The sequence below is a fragment of the Papio anubis genome, chromosome 1 (genome assembly GCF_008728515.1).
Source record: "Papio anubis isolate 15944 chromosome 1, Panubis1.0, whole genome shotgun sequence".
Lineage (NCBI taxonomy): Eukaryota > Metazoa > Chordata > Mammalia > Primates > Cercopithecidae > Papio > Papio anubis.
The window spans coordinates 84,036,470-84,054,199 of NC_044976.1; the positions used below are offsets into that span (position 1 = coordinate 84,036,470).

General features: G+C 35.3%; 1 protein-coding gene across 2 annotated transcripts in view; it reads right to left on the reverse strand.

Moving 5' to 3' along the window:
• ZNHIT6 (zinc finger HIT-type containing 6) overlaps positions 1-17,730 on the reverse strand; it is a 54,328-nt gene that overhangs the window by 13,237 nt on the left and 23,361 nt on the right. The window contains exons 6-9 of one of the 2 annotated variants that reach the window (XR_001891480.3): positions 14,782-14,850; positions 12,630-12,710; positions 10,845-10,922; positions 1,929-2,906 (exon numbers count right to left, since the gene is read on the reverse strand). Coding sequence is in view for 1 of the 2 variants with exons in the window: in XM_003892140.5 (XP_003892189.2) it covers positions 10,845-10,922; positions 12,630-12,710; positions 14,782-14,850 (228 nt within the window). In the remaining variant the exon portion in view is untranslated. The remainder of the gene's footprint in view (positions 1-1,928; positions 2,907-10,844; positions 10,923-12,629; positions 12,711-14,781; positions 14,851-17,730) is intronic. The other variant, XM_003892140.5, reaches the window with a different exon arrangement.

Consider the following 17,730-nt stretch of genomic DNA (forward strand, 5'->3'; position numbering starts at 1 on the left):
ACAATGGTGTACTACAAGGCATTTACTAGCGGTGAAATGACAAAGACTTTCTAGGAAGAAGGTATATGTGATATGTGTGAGGTAGAGATAGGAAGAGAGAGTTAGGTCTACGAAACTGGGTAGAGAGCGGATATGTTTAAAGTACCGAGCACAGAATGGATATCGGAATACACATAGAATTCAGAGTTTTGGTGCCTAACATTTAAATTGGCCACAAAATATTCTATAACGTAACTAGGATGGGTAAGTTTAGTAGATTAACATTACGTTAAAATATCACTTGTTTTTAGAGGAAATTCATATTTTATATTTCACATAATTCTCTTAACCAAGAATCAAAATAGTATATATTTGAAGTGAGATGATCACTATAGAAATGGCAGGCTTACAATCTGCTAAGAATTTGACCATCACATCGCTCTGGATCACTTTAAATACAGCCTCTCAAACTAACATTCTCAGGTTCGAAGCTACTGAGACCTCAATAGTTGAGTTTATATCTGTCTGGTAAACACTCAGCCAACTGTGCCAACTAGCTGAGCTTCAACTTTCTTAAAACTAAGTTAAAAATTCTTATCATAAAACTGCTATAACAAGAATACTACATATAAAGCCCATTTCATCACTGGAAGAGTATCATCTTTGAGATGATAAAAAAAGTTTAGCAAACCACTCTACATATTCCCTTTCTGTGTGTGGACATTCTTCAGATGAACTCTAACAATTTCTAATCCTTAAATGATGCTTCCTTTGTTCTGTAATAGAATATAGAATTGTTATAATCCTTAAATGATGCTTCCTTTGTTGTTTGTTTTATTCTCGCTTTCTTTTAGAATCTATATCCAAAATGTGGTCAAAGGTTAATGCCATTCTGAACACATACTCATCCTGACCATGATTACTTTGAAAAATAAACAACAATCCCAAAAAGGTATAACAAAGAACTGTGGTTCGGTTTCACATAATCTGAGAACATGCATTATGATTATTTATGGTACTGACAGGTATGTACCATATTGCAAAGAACATACTAAGGCTTTGAGTGCAGGCAGACCTAGGTTTGAATCTAGGTTCCACCACTTAGTGCTTACACAGCCACAGACGGGCTATTCATTTAATTATAATATACTTAAAACGTATAATATAATTATAATATGTATAAAGTGCGATCAGAGTACCTAAACGGTAGTAAGGCACTCAATAAAAGTTTGTCATTCATACTTACTATATTCCATAAAGATACCTATTAGCCCCCAGATTTAACCTTGGTTTTAAATCACTCTTGCAGGAAACAATTTTTGTGTGTGTTCGGGAAAACTTATTCAGGGTCTTCACATTGTTTTGCTTAAACATAACCTAAAATAATTGTGAAAAACAATGATACTTTTGTATATCCTTATATTAACATCCTACAAGTTTAAGTAGATGCAAAGAACATAATTTATGGTGTACTGTGAATATTGATGATTTAAAGTGAAATATATCACCCTTAAGTAAGTTCACTAGACTCTAAATATCATGGTAATTTAACAGCAATATCATCCACTAAAAAAAATAAATAAATAAATAATGGCCATGTGTGGTGGCTCACACCTGTAATCCCAGCACTTTGGGAGGCCGAGGCGGGCAGATCATTTGAGGCCAGCCTAGCCAATATGGCAAAACCCTGTCTCTCTACTAAAAATACAAAAATTAGCCAGGTGTGGTAGTGTGCGCCTGTGATCCCAGCTACTTGGGAGGCTGAGGCACAAGAATCGCTTGAACACGAAATCCGGAGGCTGCAACGGGCCAAGATTGTGTCACTGCACTCTAGCCTGGGCAACAGAGTGAGACTCACTCACTCTCTCTCAAAAAAAAAAAAAAAAAAAAAAAAAAAAAAAAATTATATATATATGCATAAGCGCTGCTTTCTAAGTTAGAAATCTTACTTGTTCTCGGAACCTTGTTTTTCCATTCAGATTCTCTTGCAGAATTTTATACCAAGTAATATGTTTACACTTGACCTTCTCTGTAACAAAAATGTAATGAAAAGCAAAATTTAATTTCATTACTTATGACCTTTATGTTTTAAATAATAAAATTTCTTCTGAACTGAATAGTTTTAACTATTATTAAATCAAATCGATCAAAACAACACAAATATATTACAAACAAATTAAGTTTTTTTTTGAAAAATATCTCTTAACATGATGGATGAGCACTGATGAGGGCATCTTCTATTAAAGGCATGTGTTTGTTCACTATTGATTCTTAGATTAAATGATTTCCCCCCATTTATCAACTTGGTATCCATTAACAGAATCAAATTTCAAAAGGAAAACAAGAGGAAGTTTACGTAATCCTATCTAGAGAACAAGCTCTTATTCTTCACTAATTCTTCATCACAGTTATTTTCAGGGGATCTTAGGCAGAAATGTCTCTGACTGTTTACATAAGAAAAGACATCTGAAAATAGTTAACACTGTTCTTAGAAATTCTGGAATTCCTTCAGTGTTCTCCAGTATATACTTAATTCTGCACTATTCTCAAAATAATTTTTAAGTTCTAACTTTTAACACACATCTTATAAATTTCCTAGAGTATCTTCAAAGCATATTTTTCAATTATGCACCATAAGTCTAAAACAAAGTCATCTAATTTTCCATTTCTAGTTCAATTAGGGAAAGAGCACAGACTAATATCTTTAAGGAGGTAAAATGTGATTTAAAAAAAAAAATCCATTCTAATACCAATTGCCGTGTTTCTTTATAGAACTTCAACAACTCAATTGAATATATCTACCAAAAACTCACTATATCAAACATGTTAGACATTGTGTGGGAAACAAAAATGTCCTCAAGGAGTTTACCAACCTGGCCGGTGTTTCCCAAAGTGTGGTCCCAGGAAAAACTTATATCAGGGTCACCCTTGGGAGGCAGAGATTGTAAAGAAAAAAAAAAAAAAATTGTAGGTTTCTGGGTACTATGTAAGATTTACTAAACCAGAACCCCAAGAGAGTGGTTTGGAAATCAACATTTTCAACAACTGCCCTAGATGATTATGATGGATACTGAAATCTGAGAAGCATTGTTCTGAAAAGAAATACAGGCTACATGTGCCACTGGGGAGAGGTTTACAGGAAGGAAGAATAACTGGCCAGTAGTGAAAGGGGGTCTTTGCTTGCTAGTGAGTGGGTGCAAGCCAAAAGTGGTCAGGTGGGCCTCATCTGAGGCCTTTACATAGGTAAAATCAATTTCTCAAAAAGGAGATAGGAAAAAGCATTTTACCTCTTCACTTCACTGAAAATGATTTTAAAATATTTTAGATTAAAGATCCATAAAGTTCCAAGGAAAGTAAAATAGCCTTAGTTTTTAAAATTTAAAAACATCCTCTCAGCATGGAAATAAAATCATCCAAGAGAAATAGCTCGTACTTTTGCTGGTTGCTTTTCAAACAAAAAGCATTCCAAAATTATTAACTAAAACCAGCACAGGAGGAAACGACTAATAGGCTATGTGCAAGTACAACAGGATAATATGCTCATGAACAGTAAAAATTTTTGTGATATCCATGAAATCAAAGCTTAGGTAATACTTTAACCTAGGCTTAGGTTTAAATCTAAATTCTTGGCTTTATATGAAAAATTCTGGAAGCAAACTGAAGGCAAAGGTTTGTCTTTCCATCAAGAAATGATTCAGTCCGGAGTGTCCATGCAAAGATGCCCTTGCCCTCCACTAGGCACTTTTTATGCCTTGCATTTTAAGTATCTATCTTTTGTGGTATTTATCACATATCAGTCTTCCCACCTAGACTATGAGCTCTTTGAGGGCTAGTCTTTTAGATGTCTATATATCCCTAGGGATTAGCACTGGGCTGGCACATGGAAGGGGCTCAATGAAAATTAACTGAATAAATGAAAAATACAGACCTGATCAATCTTAACTGATACTTTAGGTCAGGTTCATGTATCAAAAAGCCTGACCTCTGAGCAGGTACTACACTTTCTGAAGTAACTTTTAAATTACACTGGGCCCTGTTACAATCTTCTCTCTCTCTCTCATTTCACATGTTGAGAACTGAAGCCCCCAACTGTTTACATGATATATAGATACCATGTAAACCAATAAAAAACCCTTTAGAGCAGGGATCAGCAAACTATAGCCTGGAGGCCAAATCCAGCCCACTATCTGTTTTCGTAAATAAAGTTTTACTGGACCATATTCTAGTCATGTCCATTCATTTAAGTGGTCTATAGTTGCTTATGTGTTACAATGGCAGAATTGACTAATTATGACTAAATGGCCCACAAAGCTGGAAAATACTCACTATCTGGCCATTTAAAGGAAAAGTTGCCCAAGCCCTGCTTAAGGGTATTAACGTGGCATCAATACCTAGCATACATCAAGCATATATATACACACACATATATATATGAATTAGCACACTTATTAAAAAATTAAGACTGAACACTTGCTGTGGAAAAGTCACTAACACAACTCTGCAGGAAATATAAAGATGAAGATGCCTACGGCAACCACTGTCTTCAAAAGGGAGTTAATCATCATATGGTTTAAGTTTTATTGGGATAAAATAAGTCAAATTTATAGGAACCTATGAGAAATGCAAAACACTTTTAAGGTTCTAAAGATATGGAAATTATATCCAGTTTGGGGGAAGGAAATGAACTCTACTGTAGACACTGGTAAATAATAGTCTACCTAAAAGGAATGGAGAAGAAAGGACAAATGGAAGACGCGTTGTGGATGTCAATTATGCAAGGTAAGGTGGCAAGGTGGAAGTCAAGAAGTAGTCGAAGATGCTGGGCTACAAGGTCTTATGCCTGGCTTACTAGAACAAAAGAGCCAGTAATAGAAAATGAGTACCAACATTTGTTGACTGCTTACTCGATGCCAGAACACTCAGTCCATTAAATTAGAAACACATACATCAGGAAGAAATAGATGCAGTGTAATGAAATCTAGACATGTTGAGCTTAACATTTAATGAGATGTGTAAATAAAGATAGCTGGAAACCAAGATTTGGAGCTTGGGAGAAAAGTTAAAACTATATCTAGATTTGGGAGTAATTTCCACAGAAATAAAGTTGACAATATCTTAAGTTCCTGAAATCTCATATTCTTGCAATATCCAATTATGTCAAAAGAAATATTAACAAACATGACTGGTTATCTGCTCCCTTGTGTTTAGTGGTGAGTGGTCTGTTGGGAATGTATGGCTAATATTACATTTGAAGTATATCCCAGAAATATAAGAAATTATATGGCTGATGCATGCCTGGAGCCTCAGCTATGCAGGAGGCTGAAGCAGGAAGATTTCTTGAGCTCAGGAGTTCAAGGTTGCAGTGAGGCTATGCTTGTGCTACTGCATTCCAGCCTGGGCAACACAGTAAGACCCTGTCTCTCAAAACAAAATTTTAAAAAATGAATTTGGTTAAAAGAAGCTGTTAAACAAATAAAGTAATATATGATACAGTTAACTACTACCAAACATGTGGAACTTAAACACCTCTTTAGGTTTGTTGAATCATTTCAGCATGATGTTCTAGTTGAAACTCAAAATACTTGAATACACAGGAGTGATTTTCTAGGTGCCAGGCACTGTAGTAAGCAGCTGACAAGTATTAACTCAAATTAACCTTTACAACAATGCAGTATCATTTCTGTTCTGATTCCCACATTTAGATGGGAAAATAGGCTTACTAACTTTCCAAGGTCTGTATCAAATTAAAAACACAATTTTGACTTTATAGCAAATCTCTGATGTACATTTTTGCATAAGAGCAAAAAGGTTATTCTGGAAGTTCTCATAATTTGGGTTAGGTTTAAGGAGCAGTGACAACAAACTTTTACTTATTATAATAAATGTACTATTTGTAATGGTGAAACTTTTAGTCTAAAAAGTCTACTCTAGAACCTCACAAAGTAAAGTAAGGTCTACTCCACATATTAAGTATTCTGGAAGGATAATATTACTATTTTTTTAACTAGCATACAATTTCACTCTGAAGATATCCTAATAATTAGTAGAGTAAGGTCATTCTTTTTGAAAGTAGTGTTCCGGAAAATGATGCGACCTCTACATGAAACTCAACATGCTCTTAGCCTCTCCAGACCTTAACTTCATCTCTCTGTAAACAGCAATCATGCCAGAAACCATAGTCACCTTTGATTCCTAGTTATTGCTCCCTATAGCCAACTTGATCACCAAGTCTTACTGTTTTTTTTTTTTTTTCTAGATCTTTACAGTTTTCTATGCCAATGAGACAAGATCCAAACAGCGTTAGTATTGGGTCTTGAACTAACTCTTCAATCTTATCTTTTTAAAAAAAGTTTTAAAAATACTTCTCTGCATGCATCTATACACTCCACTTACTTGCTTTGTTTACGATATACCACACCCTCATACTTCTTAAGGGCCTCTGTACCTTCCCCTAGTCATAGGCCATTCACCTTTAATAAAAGTCAAACGTGACTTCCACAACAAAGCCTTCTGATGACATAAGGATACCTGCTACCTTCCATGTCGCTTTTAAGATATAGACACAGGTTTCTTATGATACATACAGTGTGTCTGTTTTCCCTACTACAATAGAACTGTATTTTATTCATTCTTGTATAAACCCCAATTTTTATTTATATGCCTAGAAGATTAAATGTACTTAATGTTTCTTTTTGAATAAATTTGGAAAGAATCATCCTATAACTGCTTAAATCACAAAAAATCCAAGATTTACAAGTATCAAAGTAGCAAAGTAAATATAAAAAACAAAATGTATCTAAATTTCTTTCTGGTAAATAATTCCATAAAATAAAAGTAAAATCTAGGCTTAAAAGTTAATATATTTGGAAAACTGTACTTGAATAGACAAAGTTGGCTGTTTTATAAATTATTTAGTCAGTAGTAACTTAAGTGGGCAGTAATACAACAGCTGCTCTCTGATAGTGCCTGACATTTAGCAACGTAGGCTTTTCTAGTCCAAAATCACTCATTTACTTTCTGAGAATAAAAAGTTGGTAAAAAATAATGCAGCAAAGAGCAAGAATGGCATTACTAACATAAGCATCTTACATGAATGATCTTCTCCACAGGGGCAGGAACACTTTTCTTTACTGCCATAGCCTCAATGTTTAGAACAGTACCTGGACTTTGGCATACTCCCTATTTGCTGAATGAATAAATGAATTTATTTAAAAAGCTAAAATAGCTTTTCTAAGAGATAAATTCAGACCCTATGTATTCTGGAAAGAAAACTCCCAAACAGCTCAGTAGTGAGTTCCTTAGATTAGACACAAATTCTATAATCACAATTTAAAAAATAAGCCATGAATGGCAAAGCTAAAACCTGGAAAAAATGTAAGCATGCTCTAGCTGACCAGGTATATCTATATCATGAGACAATTGCTATATACCTTCCAAGAATGGAAAACAAAACCTATGGAAACTGGTAACATCAAGTATTTGGTAAAAAGTAAAAAACTTTACTCTGAAGTTACTGTAATGCTGAAAACGTAAAATCAAACAGCCATAAAGAAACTACATGTTTCTGATTTCTAAGCACTTCTCAGGAAATAATAAAATGGTTCTATTTAGAATGCTTATCTTAAATTAGAGCTTAGCATTTATAACCTCTAATAATTCTCCTTAGATGTTCTCTGAATGTACTTTCTTTTAAGGATGTAACTGTAATTATGTACACAATCAAATGTAAATACTCATCTTAGTCCATTTATCAGTATGTTATACAGAGAACATTGTTTTAAAAATCTGATAAAAAATAAAAATCTATGCCTAAATACATCTCTATACTATCTAACTTCATTACTTATGACTACAAAATACTTTAATAAAATTGAGGTTCTTTAGAAATTAGCATAACTATGCTTTGAGGCTGACCTAATAATCAGAAATATAAAGATATCCTATGCCAATTTAGGTCCACCTTCAAGATGAAAGCTACCTCAACAGGAATTTCTGACATTATTATTGCTGCCAAATGATGCCATCACTACTCAAGGCTAAATGAATGCCAATTTTTAAACTGGACCTGGGATATAACCTTTTCCCCCTTCCTTTGCTTTAGTAGCATTTTCATACACCACTTAGTTCAAGTCAACAGCAAAAACGGGGGAATCTGGAAGATGAGCTTTCTCCACAGATAAGGTAGAATGAAAGTACTTTCACGTTCCTCAGACTGGCTCAGGTTTATCTTTTTTTTTTTTTTTTTTTGGAGATGAGGTCCTGCTATGTTGCTCAGGCTTGTCTCAAACTCCGGAGCTCAAGCAATCTGCCTGCCTCAGCCTCCCAAAGTGCTGGGATTACAGGCATGAGCCACAGGCACCCAGATAGGCTCAGGTTTAGTATCAAATTAGTCTATTCTAGGTATTCCTTATAGTCAACACCACTAACTTTTCACTTTATTAATCTACTATTCCCTTCACTTTGGGGATTAAAAAATTAAGTTTTGTTTAGTAAAATCCTAAAGTCAATTCCACGTAATTCATGTTTAAACAAAATCATTTACATTGTTTCCTTGGAATTTACCTCTAGTCAATCATTACATAATTTTTATATTATCTGTTTCATCTTCTAAATTCAGTTTCTTTCTTGCCATGTGCCATATTTTATCTAATTAGTTCATCTAAATGTTACTCATGTTTTAAGCCATGAGACCATGGCTTTAGTCTCACAAGCCTACTAAGAGAATACCTAGGAGGGCCCATGTGTCCACTCACCTAAGCCAGTCAAACTTGACTCTGACAGAATATCCTCTTCTTCCAAAATTCAAGGAAATCAGAATTCTTGGTAATAAAAGACAAACAGGGGATACTGAGTATTTTAAAGTTTATAGTATAGGACACACTGCTTGGGCCCAGAGAGCAGTTATTTTTTAACCTGGAAATGTGTACTGTAAGTCCACAAAGAGCCAAAGTGGATGGAAATCTCAGCTTGTCCTAGCATACTAGGGTTTTTGAGAAGAGCAGCAGAAATGCCCATAGGATGTAATGTTCCAAAAGGGAGCAGTTAAGGAAACTGCTCTCATGCCATTGAATAGAAAGGAATCAGGATACCTAGAGACCACAACTCAGAAAGCTACAAGTCAAAACGTTAAGACTTATTTTAACAAAGAGCCAAACGGGATAAATCTAAACAAAAAATACATCAAAGAAGTACGCTTAAATGAAACTCACACGACCTAGCTCTAGGCATTCAACTCCTCTGCGCTTCATTTTCCTTTAACGTCCTCACACTAATGTTATAACTTTCCTCTTTAGAGTCCCAAAGAGGATCGAAGTTGTCAATAAGCAGTAATATTTTGAAAACAAATTTTTTTTCTGAGCAGTAGACTTAAAATATTCAGTAAACCATGCCATAAACAGATGTGCTGTCATCCAGGCTTTGTTGTTCCATTTACAGAGCACAGGCAGAATAGATTTAGCATAATTCTTAAGGGCCCTAGGATCTCTAGAATGGTAAATGATCACTGGCTTCAACTTTAAGTCCCCAGCTGCATTAGCCCCTAATAAGAGGGTCAGTCCATCCCTTGAAGCTTTTATGGCAGGCATTTACTTCTCCTCTCTAGCTGAGTCCTACATGTCATCTTCTTTCAATATAAAGCTATTTTGTCTACACTGAAAATCTGTTGTTTAGTGTAGCCACCTTCATCAGTTATCTTAGCCAGATCTTCTGGATAACCTGCTGTGGCTTCTACATCACCATTTGCTGCTTCACGCCACACTTTTAGGTTATGGAGATGGCTTCTTTCCTTAAACCCCATGAACCAACCTCTGCTAGCTTCAAACTTTTCTTCTGCAGCTCCCTCACCTCTCTCAGCCTTCACAGAGTTGAGAGTTAGGGCCTAGCTCTGGATTAGGCTTTGGATTAAGGGAATGTTTGGGCTGGTTTGATCTTCTATCCAGACCACTAAAACTTTCTCCCTATCAGCAATAAGACTGTTTTACTTTTTTATCATTCTTGTGTTCACTGGAGTAGCATTTTTAATTTCCTTCAAGAATTTTTCCTTTGCAATCATGACTTAACTAGCAGGAGAGGCCTAGTTTCAGCCTATCTCGGCTTTCAATATGCCTTCCTCACTAAGCCTAATCATTCCACTTTTTATTTAAAGTGAGAGATGTGACTCTTCCTCTCACTTGAACACTCACAGGCCATTGTGTGGTTATTAATTGGCCTAACTTCAATATTACTGTGTCTCAAGGAATAGGAGGCCTGAGGAGAGTGAGAGAGATGGGTGAATGAGTGGTTGGTGGAACAGTCAGAACACACACATTTAAGGCTGCCATCTTATATGGGCACAGTTCATGGTGCACTCAAAGCAATTACAGTAGTAACATTAAAGTGTTACTCCTGTATCACAGGTCACCACAACAGATATAATGCTAATGAAAAAGTCTGAAATACTGCTAGAATTACCAAACTGTGACACATAGACTCAAACTGAACATGTGCTATTGGAAAAATGGTGCAGATAGACTTGCTCGAAGCAGAGATGCCACAAACCTTCAATTTGTAAAGAATGCAATATCTGTAAAGCTCAGCGAAGTAAAACACAATGGAACAAATAAAAGAATGCTTGTATTTTAAAATATTCTATTTCCCCTATCTCAGTTGACAGAAAATAAAAGAAAATAAAATATTTTAACCTGGATGATTTTTCAACCCAATTTGTCCTATAAGTGTGATTATTTTGAATTCTGACTTGAAAGTTGAAAAGTAAAAGTCATGTTCATAGCTAGATAATTAGTTTAATAACTTGAGCTAATCAAGCTACTTAATTATGTTACAGAACTAAAAAATATTTAAAGAAATGGGGAGGAGAGCAATTTTACCTTACTAAATTTTGCTGCATATATTCAACCTTCATTAAAATCTGAACCCCAGTCTGAGAGCGAATGTAGGCTTTCAACCTGAAATAAAAAACATCACATTGAAGGAAAAGTTGATTTTTAATATATTTCCACATAGTCTTATGGAGACTAAGCATTTGTACCTAATAATACTTAAAAGTTCATCTATTTAAGCATAGAAAAGGAGATAAAGATGTTTTCTAACCAGAAATCTGAAAAGAAAATAACTTTTCTCCTCTGTTCATCTTAAATTTTAAAATATCTGTTTCAATAAATTAATCTGGCTATATAATTTTACAAAAATGTATCCTATTCAGTGACATTTTGTCTTACTGGCAAATACGTGACTAATGATAACAACTAGGTTCCATTTATAAGGAAAGAAACTCAACTATCATAGCTATTTTAAAGACTGCTTGATATGTGACATGGGTCAGGTTCAGTCTGGGCATGACCTTTTATCAAAAGCAAAAGAATGAGATTTGGCCGGGCGCGGTGGCTCAAGCCTGTAATCCCAGCACTTTGGGAGGCCGAGGTGGGTGGATCACGAGGTCAGGAGATCGAGACTATCCTGGCTAACATGGTGAAACCCCGTCTCTACTAAAAATGCAAAAAACTATCCGGGCGTGGTGGCGGGCGCCTGTAGTCTCAGCTACTTGGGAGGCTGAGGCGGGAGAATGGCGTGAACCCGGGAGGCGGAGCTTGCAGTGAGCCGAGATCACACCACTGCACTCCAGCCTGGGAGACACAGCGAGACTCCGTCTCAAAAAAAAAAAAAAAAAAAAAAAAGAATGAGATTCAACTAGAACTGGATTAGACATTTTAGAATCCACCCAGTCTAAATTTTAAATACCAGGTTATTCTGGAACCAAACCAAGCACTCATTCATATCCCAAGCAAGTACCATCTGGTGAAAATAAAGTCAACTGGGTTTCTACCCAGGAGCACTAATAACTCACACTCTAATAACAATATCCTTTTTCAAGCAGTGCCTAGTATATGCTAGGTCCTGTACTAGGAATTTTATACATGGTATTTCTTTTAAGCCTTGTAACAATCCTATCTAGGAAGTGTTATCATTCTTATTTCACTGATGAGAAAAAAATAAGGCCTGGAAATTAAGTAACTTGCTCTTAATCACACAGCTAATAAGGGACAGAAACTGCTATTTTAACCCAGATATCCATGACTGAATCTTTCCACTATGTTATGTTAACCACTTTTGTCCATGCTGTATTTCTGAACAGGAGGCAGATTGTACTTTACTTAGTTCTCTGAAGACTTGGCTGAAACAGGATTTCCTGTCTTTAAAAGTTACTTGGAAACTTTTAATTTTCAGAGTTTTTCATTCAACGTCAAAGGTAGTTTAGTTTAAGGGTTAAGAGTAAAAACTTTGACTCCAGACTGCCTAGGTGTGAATCCTAGCTCCCCTGTTTACTAGCTATAGGATATTACTTAACCACTTTAAGGCTCAGTTGTCCCATTTATAGAATGGGTATAATAATAATCTACTTTTCAGAGTTATTGTGAGGATTAAATGAATTAACATATTTATTATTGTCTGCTTTGAAGAGTGTCTGGAACATAGGAAACAATGAATGTCAGCTAGTGTTGTTATTTCTACTGACAGACCTTCAGTAAACACCAAGAAAACGTGAGAGAAAGTAAATTGCATTACACATCACATTCTAATAGTCATGGATGACCCTAATAAGTACATCAACATTTTTAATTATTTCAGAAAGTTACAATATTTTTGAAGCATACCTTTGACGAATTACAGGATCAGACTTTTCAGGATCAATGTAAGGCTTTAGGATTTCATTAATAGTTTTATCGTCTGGTACTCTGTCCAACAAAGAAAAAAAAAACAAGCTATATTAGTATTGATAATTTTCTACTAAAAGTGTTAATTTTGAATTATTAAATTTTGTGGCTTTCTTGGTTTAAATAACTGAACAAAGACCTTTTATATTACTCTTGGCAAAATAAAATATCCTTTTAAGCAAAAAATACTTAGGAAAAAGCTCAAAAAGAGTTCTTGGACACACTTAACAAGGTCTTAAAAAACAACATTTTGAGAAGTTCTGTATAAATCAATTATAAAAATATGAAGCCTCTTTTAACACACACCTGTACTCAAACATGAAAAGACGAGGTCAGGATAAAATATATTTGAAACTAGCAGAAATAATAAATCTGAAAAAAGGTTTCAGATTTCAGTGCATGTTCAAATTTATTCATTCTAATTTATAAGACCAAGTTAAAAAATTGATGCTAATTTCCTTGGAAACAAAACATTTTAAGTTTTCCAACTTTCCTCCATATATGCACACTGTTTTAAACTTATATATAAAGCTGTATAAACAAAATTAAGACACTGTTTTAAAACAGTAACTTTCCTCAACCATTTATACATATTCATATATACTATTGGCTACATACCCCTATCTGTAAAATAAGTCGTTTCCTTGTATGCAACTCCAAATAACAAAGTTCTTCACTAAAATCCCTTTGACAACAACAAAGAGAGGACATTTATGTATAATGTAGGAATATGCTAAATATACTACTTAAAGAGCAACTTTAAAATTTTCCTAAACCAAGGAATGAAATAGTTCACAAACATCAAAATGTTTTGTTTGTTTTTGTTTTTGTTTTTTTATTTTTTTGAGACAGAGTCTTGCTCTGTCTCCCAGGCTGGAGTGCAGTGGCATGATCTTGGCTCACTGCAACCTCCACCTCCTGCATTTAAGCTATTCTCATACCTCAGCCTCCTAAGTAGCTGTGATTACAGGAGTGCGCTACTTCCACCAGCTAATTTTTGTATTTTTAGTAGAGACAGGGTTTCACCATGTTGGCCAAGCTGGTCTTGAACTCCTGGTCAAAAGCGATCCACCCGCCTTGACCTCCCAAAGTGCAGGGATTACAGGTGTGAGCTGCCACATCTGGCTGACATTAAAATGTTTAAATGACACTTGAAAGTGTTTTAGGCTGGATGGGGTGGCTCACGCTTGTAATTCCAACATTTTGGGAGGTAGAGGTGGGAGGATTGCTTGAGGTCAGGAGTTTGAGACCAGCCTGGGCAACATAGTAAGGCCCTGCCTCTACAAAAAATAAACAAGAATAGCTAGGTGTGATGGTCTGAGCCTTTAGTCCCACCTACCTGGAGGCTGAGGTAGGAGGATCACCTGAGCCCAGGAGGTTGAAGCTACAGTGAGCGGAGATCTGCACCACTGCACTCCAGCGTGGGCAACAGAGCAAGATCCTGCCCCAACTCCCCTCCAAAAAAAAGAAAAACAAAAAGAAAAGAACAAGTTTTAATATGAAACAGTAACACAAAAAACTTTATGCAAATTAATTCCAATGAGTACACCTATATATATCTAAAATAATGTATTTTCTGAGTGATACACTATAATGTTAACAGTGGTAATCTTTGCATGGTAGAATTTTGGGTCATTTTTCATCTCCTTAACCACCACCCAGCTTAAGAAACAGGAAACTTTCAGCCCTCTAATTCTCCTTGGATCCCTCTCCTCAATACTTGCTTTGCTGCTAAAGAAACCATCATCAGGATTTTTATGTTAATAATTTCCCTTAGAGTTAGTTCTATCACCTTTGTAGGTATTCCTAAAAGTACACTATTGAGTTTTCTGGCTTTATTCCCCCATATTTACAAACAATCATGTTCTATACATTCTTCCTTAACTTGCTTTTCTTACATTATTTCTGAGATTCATCCACGTTGATGTGCATAGCTGTAGTTCATTCGTTTTTAGTGGTGTTTAGCATCTCATTGTATAAATATACCACAATTTAGTTACCCATTCAACTACTGACATTAAGTTAACAATTTATTTTAGATACACAGCCTCCAAATTAAAACAAATCAGTGATTAAAAGACAGCAGTGATACCTTTTTTCTATGTACTCAGCTTGACTTTGAGGAAACTGGAGCTTCACATGCCAATGAAACTGCTGTTTTCTAAGAGAGAAAATAATCATGTGAGAATCAAGGTAGTAGATAATAAAAGTCTGGATGCAAATTGAACTTTCTAAATTTTCACTTTAAGATGATTCTAAAATTATTCTTAGAATTTAACATACATTTTCTATTAAGAGCTAATGTCTCTTGCAAGGGTTATTAAGAAAGAAAAAAAAGGGAAGCAGTTCTGAATTCCAAGGACTTCACATTTCTGAATTAGAAGGCAATTTCTCATAGTTCAGGGGCTTTTGAGAGCAGTGTGCTACTATTTGAAGTTTACAAATAAATTTCCTCATGACTAAATACAATGAGCTGATGTCTTTGCTTGACTAGTCTGGAAATTAGGTGAATGAAGTATTGTCCGGTTGAGTCCAGCTGGCTGGAGATACACTTCTGAGGCATGAGTACGTGCATTCAGTAGCAAAACAGTAGACAACAAGCTGGTTGCTAAGCAGAATGCACTTTGAGCTACAGTCTTTTTGCTTTCAGGTCTAAACTTTGGTTTGACATAGGATCAACAGCAATAATTCACTAAATGCCTGATTTTAGAAAAATGACTATATTTAATATATCTAAATTTAGAGACATTGACACGATTCCTTTAAAAATCTAATGCTCCAAATATTGAATCCATTATCAAAATTTAAATGTCTTCACTACATGATGATTTTACACAATGTTTTCTTTATTTAGAAGAAATTTCTAACAATCAATTAGAGCAAGTTAATGACCACCAGCATCTCCTTAAAATCTATCCCATAGCAGTAGGACCCCAAAATCTAAAATAATTTTCTTTTAATACAATCTAGTAATCTTTCACCAAACATTTATATGATTTAGTAAAATTTCTGTCAGAAGACAATGACCATAATTTTATTGAGAACAAAGTTGAAAAATACTCTTTACTAATCTAAAGGACAGATGTCTAAAATCTCAGAGGAAAAAACATTTAAAAATTTGAATGCAAATGCAAATTACTAGTTACTCGTTTTAAAAAAGTAATTCTTCCAAAATAAAACATTTTGCAATATTCCTTATTTGTGAAGTAGGTATACCATAATAGCATTAAGGGCTGAGAGACATTTTTTTTTAATAAGAAATAAACTGATTTTGTTCATCTTAATGCATAATATAATTTCTTCCTAAATGTATATTTTTTCCACATTAACTTAGGGAAAAAAGGATTACCAACTTGCCATCTTACAGAATTGTAAACCATGCTCAATCACCCCAATTATTGCTTGAGTAATTTCAAAACTCATTCGCCTTTTAACATTTAGTACACCCTGAATATGTTCAGAAAGCACTTAACATTCCAAACACAGAGGGAAAAAGCCCTCGGAGATAATTTTATTTGCTGTAGTTAACTAGCTCTACTTATAACAAAGTCATTCATTGCTATACATTGTTAAATTATTGATAAAAATATTTCTGTATTTGGCCTCAGCTCACACACGAACAAATTTGAAAAGTACACTAAGTTTTAAAATGTGATCTTGCAATATTCCAAAAACAAAGAAAAACAGAATAATGCAAAGAACATTCAATGCACCCATACTCAGATTTAACTCATTTACAAGTTGCCATATTTTTGAGGTACTTTTATTTCTTCTAAGAAATAAAGGGCTATTGATAACAGTAGATGATTTTCTATACTGTACTTTAGCCCAAGGTGGGCAAATAGAAGTTGAAGGGTGTTGTATAAAGAACTGCTGAGGCTGGGTGCAGTGGCTAAGGCCTATAATCCCAGCACTTTGGGAGGCCAAGGTGGGCGGATCATGAGGTCAGGAGATCTAGACCATCCTGGCTAACACGGTGAAACCCTGTCTCTATTAAAAATACAAAATCTAGCCGGGTGTGGTGGCATGTCCCTGTAGTCCCAGCTACTTGGGAGGCCGAGGCAGGAGAATCACATCGCTTGAACCCGGGAGGCGGAGGTTGCAGTGAGTTGAGATTGAGCCACCGCACTCCAGCCTTGGTGAAAGAGCAAGATTCCGTCTCCAGAGAAAAAAAAAAAAAAAAATAGCTGAAATGAGTGAGTTAATTTTCTCTAAAATGGTTTCCAATTCTTCAGTGTTGCTGAAATTACTGTAAGTCCTGACATGTGCTCTTCTTAAGACTGAAAGAATTAAGTTTGTTTCCCAGTTTTTATAATAATATATACAAATATATGTCCCACTTAAAAAAAATGCACATACATCAAACTCCTAGCAACATTACTTGGATTATTTTCTAAAACTAGATTCCAAGAGGTACAATCACTAAGATAGAGCAGGGTTTCTCAGTCTCAGCAGTGCTGGTATTTTGGACTAGATAATTCTTTGCAATGGGGGATTCGGTCCTTTGCACTGCAGGATGTTTAGCAGTATCCCAGGACTCCACCCTCTAGATTCATACACCCAGTTGTGGCCACCAAAAATGCTACCAGAAATTGTAAATGTCCCTGGAGGCAGAATTATCACTGTTTGAGAACTACAAGGATAAAGGTTTGAACATTTACAACTACTCCTAATGCATTAGGGCTACTGTTCCCTAAATTCAACAAAATGCCTTCAACTACAATAATGTCACTATGTCCTTGGCATATCAACATTCTCAAAAATGGTATTACTATACCTTAGTATATTCTAGGTAACTTAGGGACTCCAAGATACCATGTTTAGAGTTGGGTGATAAGATTGGTGGAGTAATTGTGGCAACTGTTAATCCTCATGTTCCCTTGTGGACAATCTGACAAAGCAACAGAAACACTAACCTCTTCTAAGTCCTATGAAACCCAAGTAACTATTCATGCACAGCAAAGCTATTTCCCTCTCCTTCCCTAAATATCAATACATACATGCATTCTCAATGAGGGCAGTATGGCCCCAAAGAGGGCAA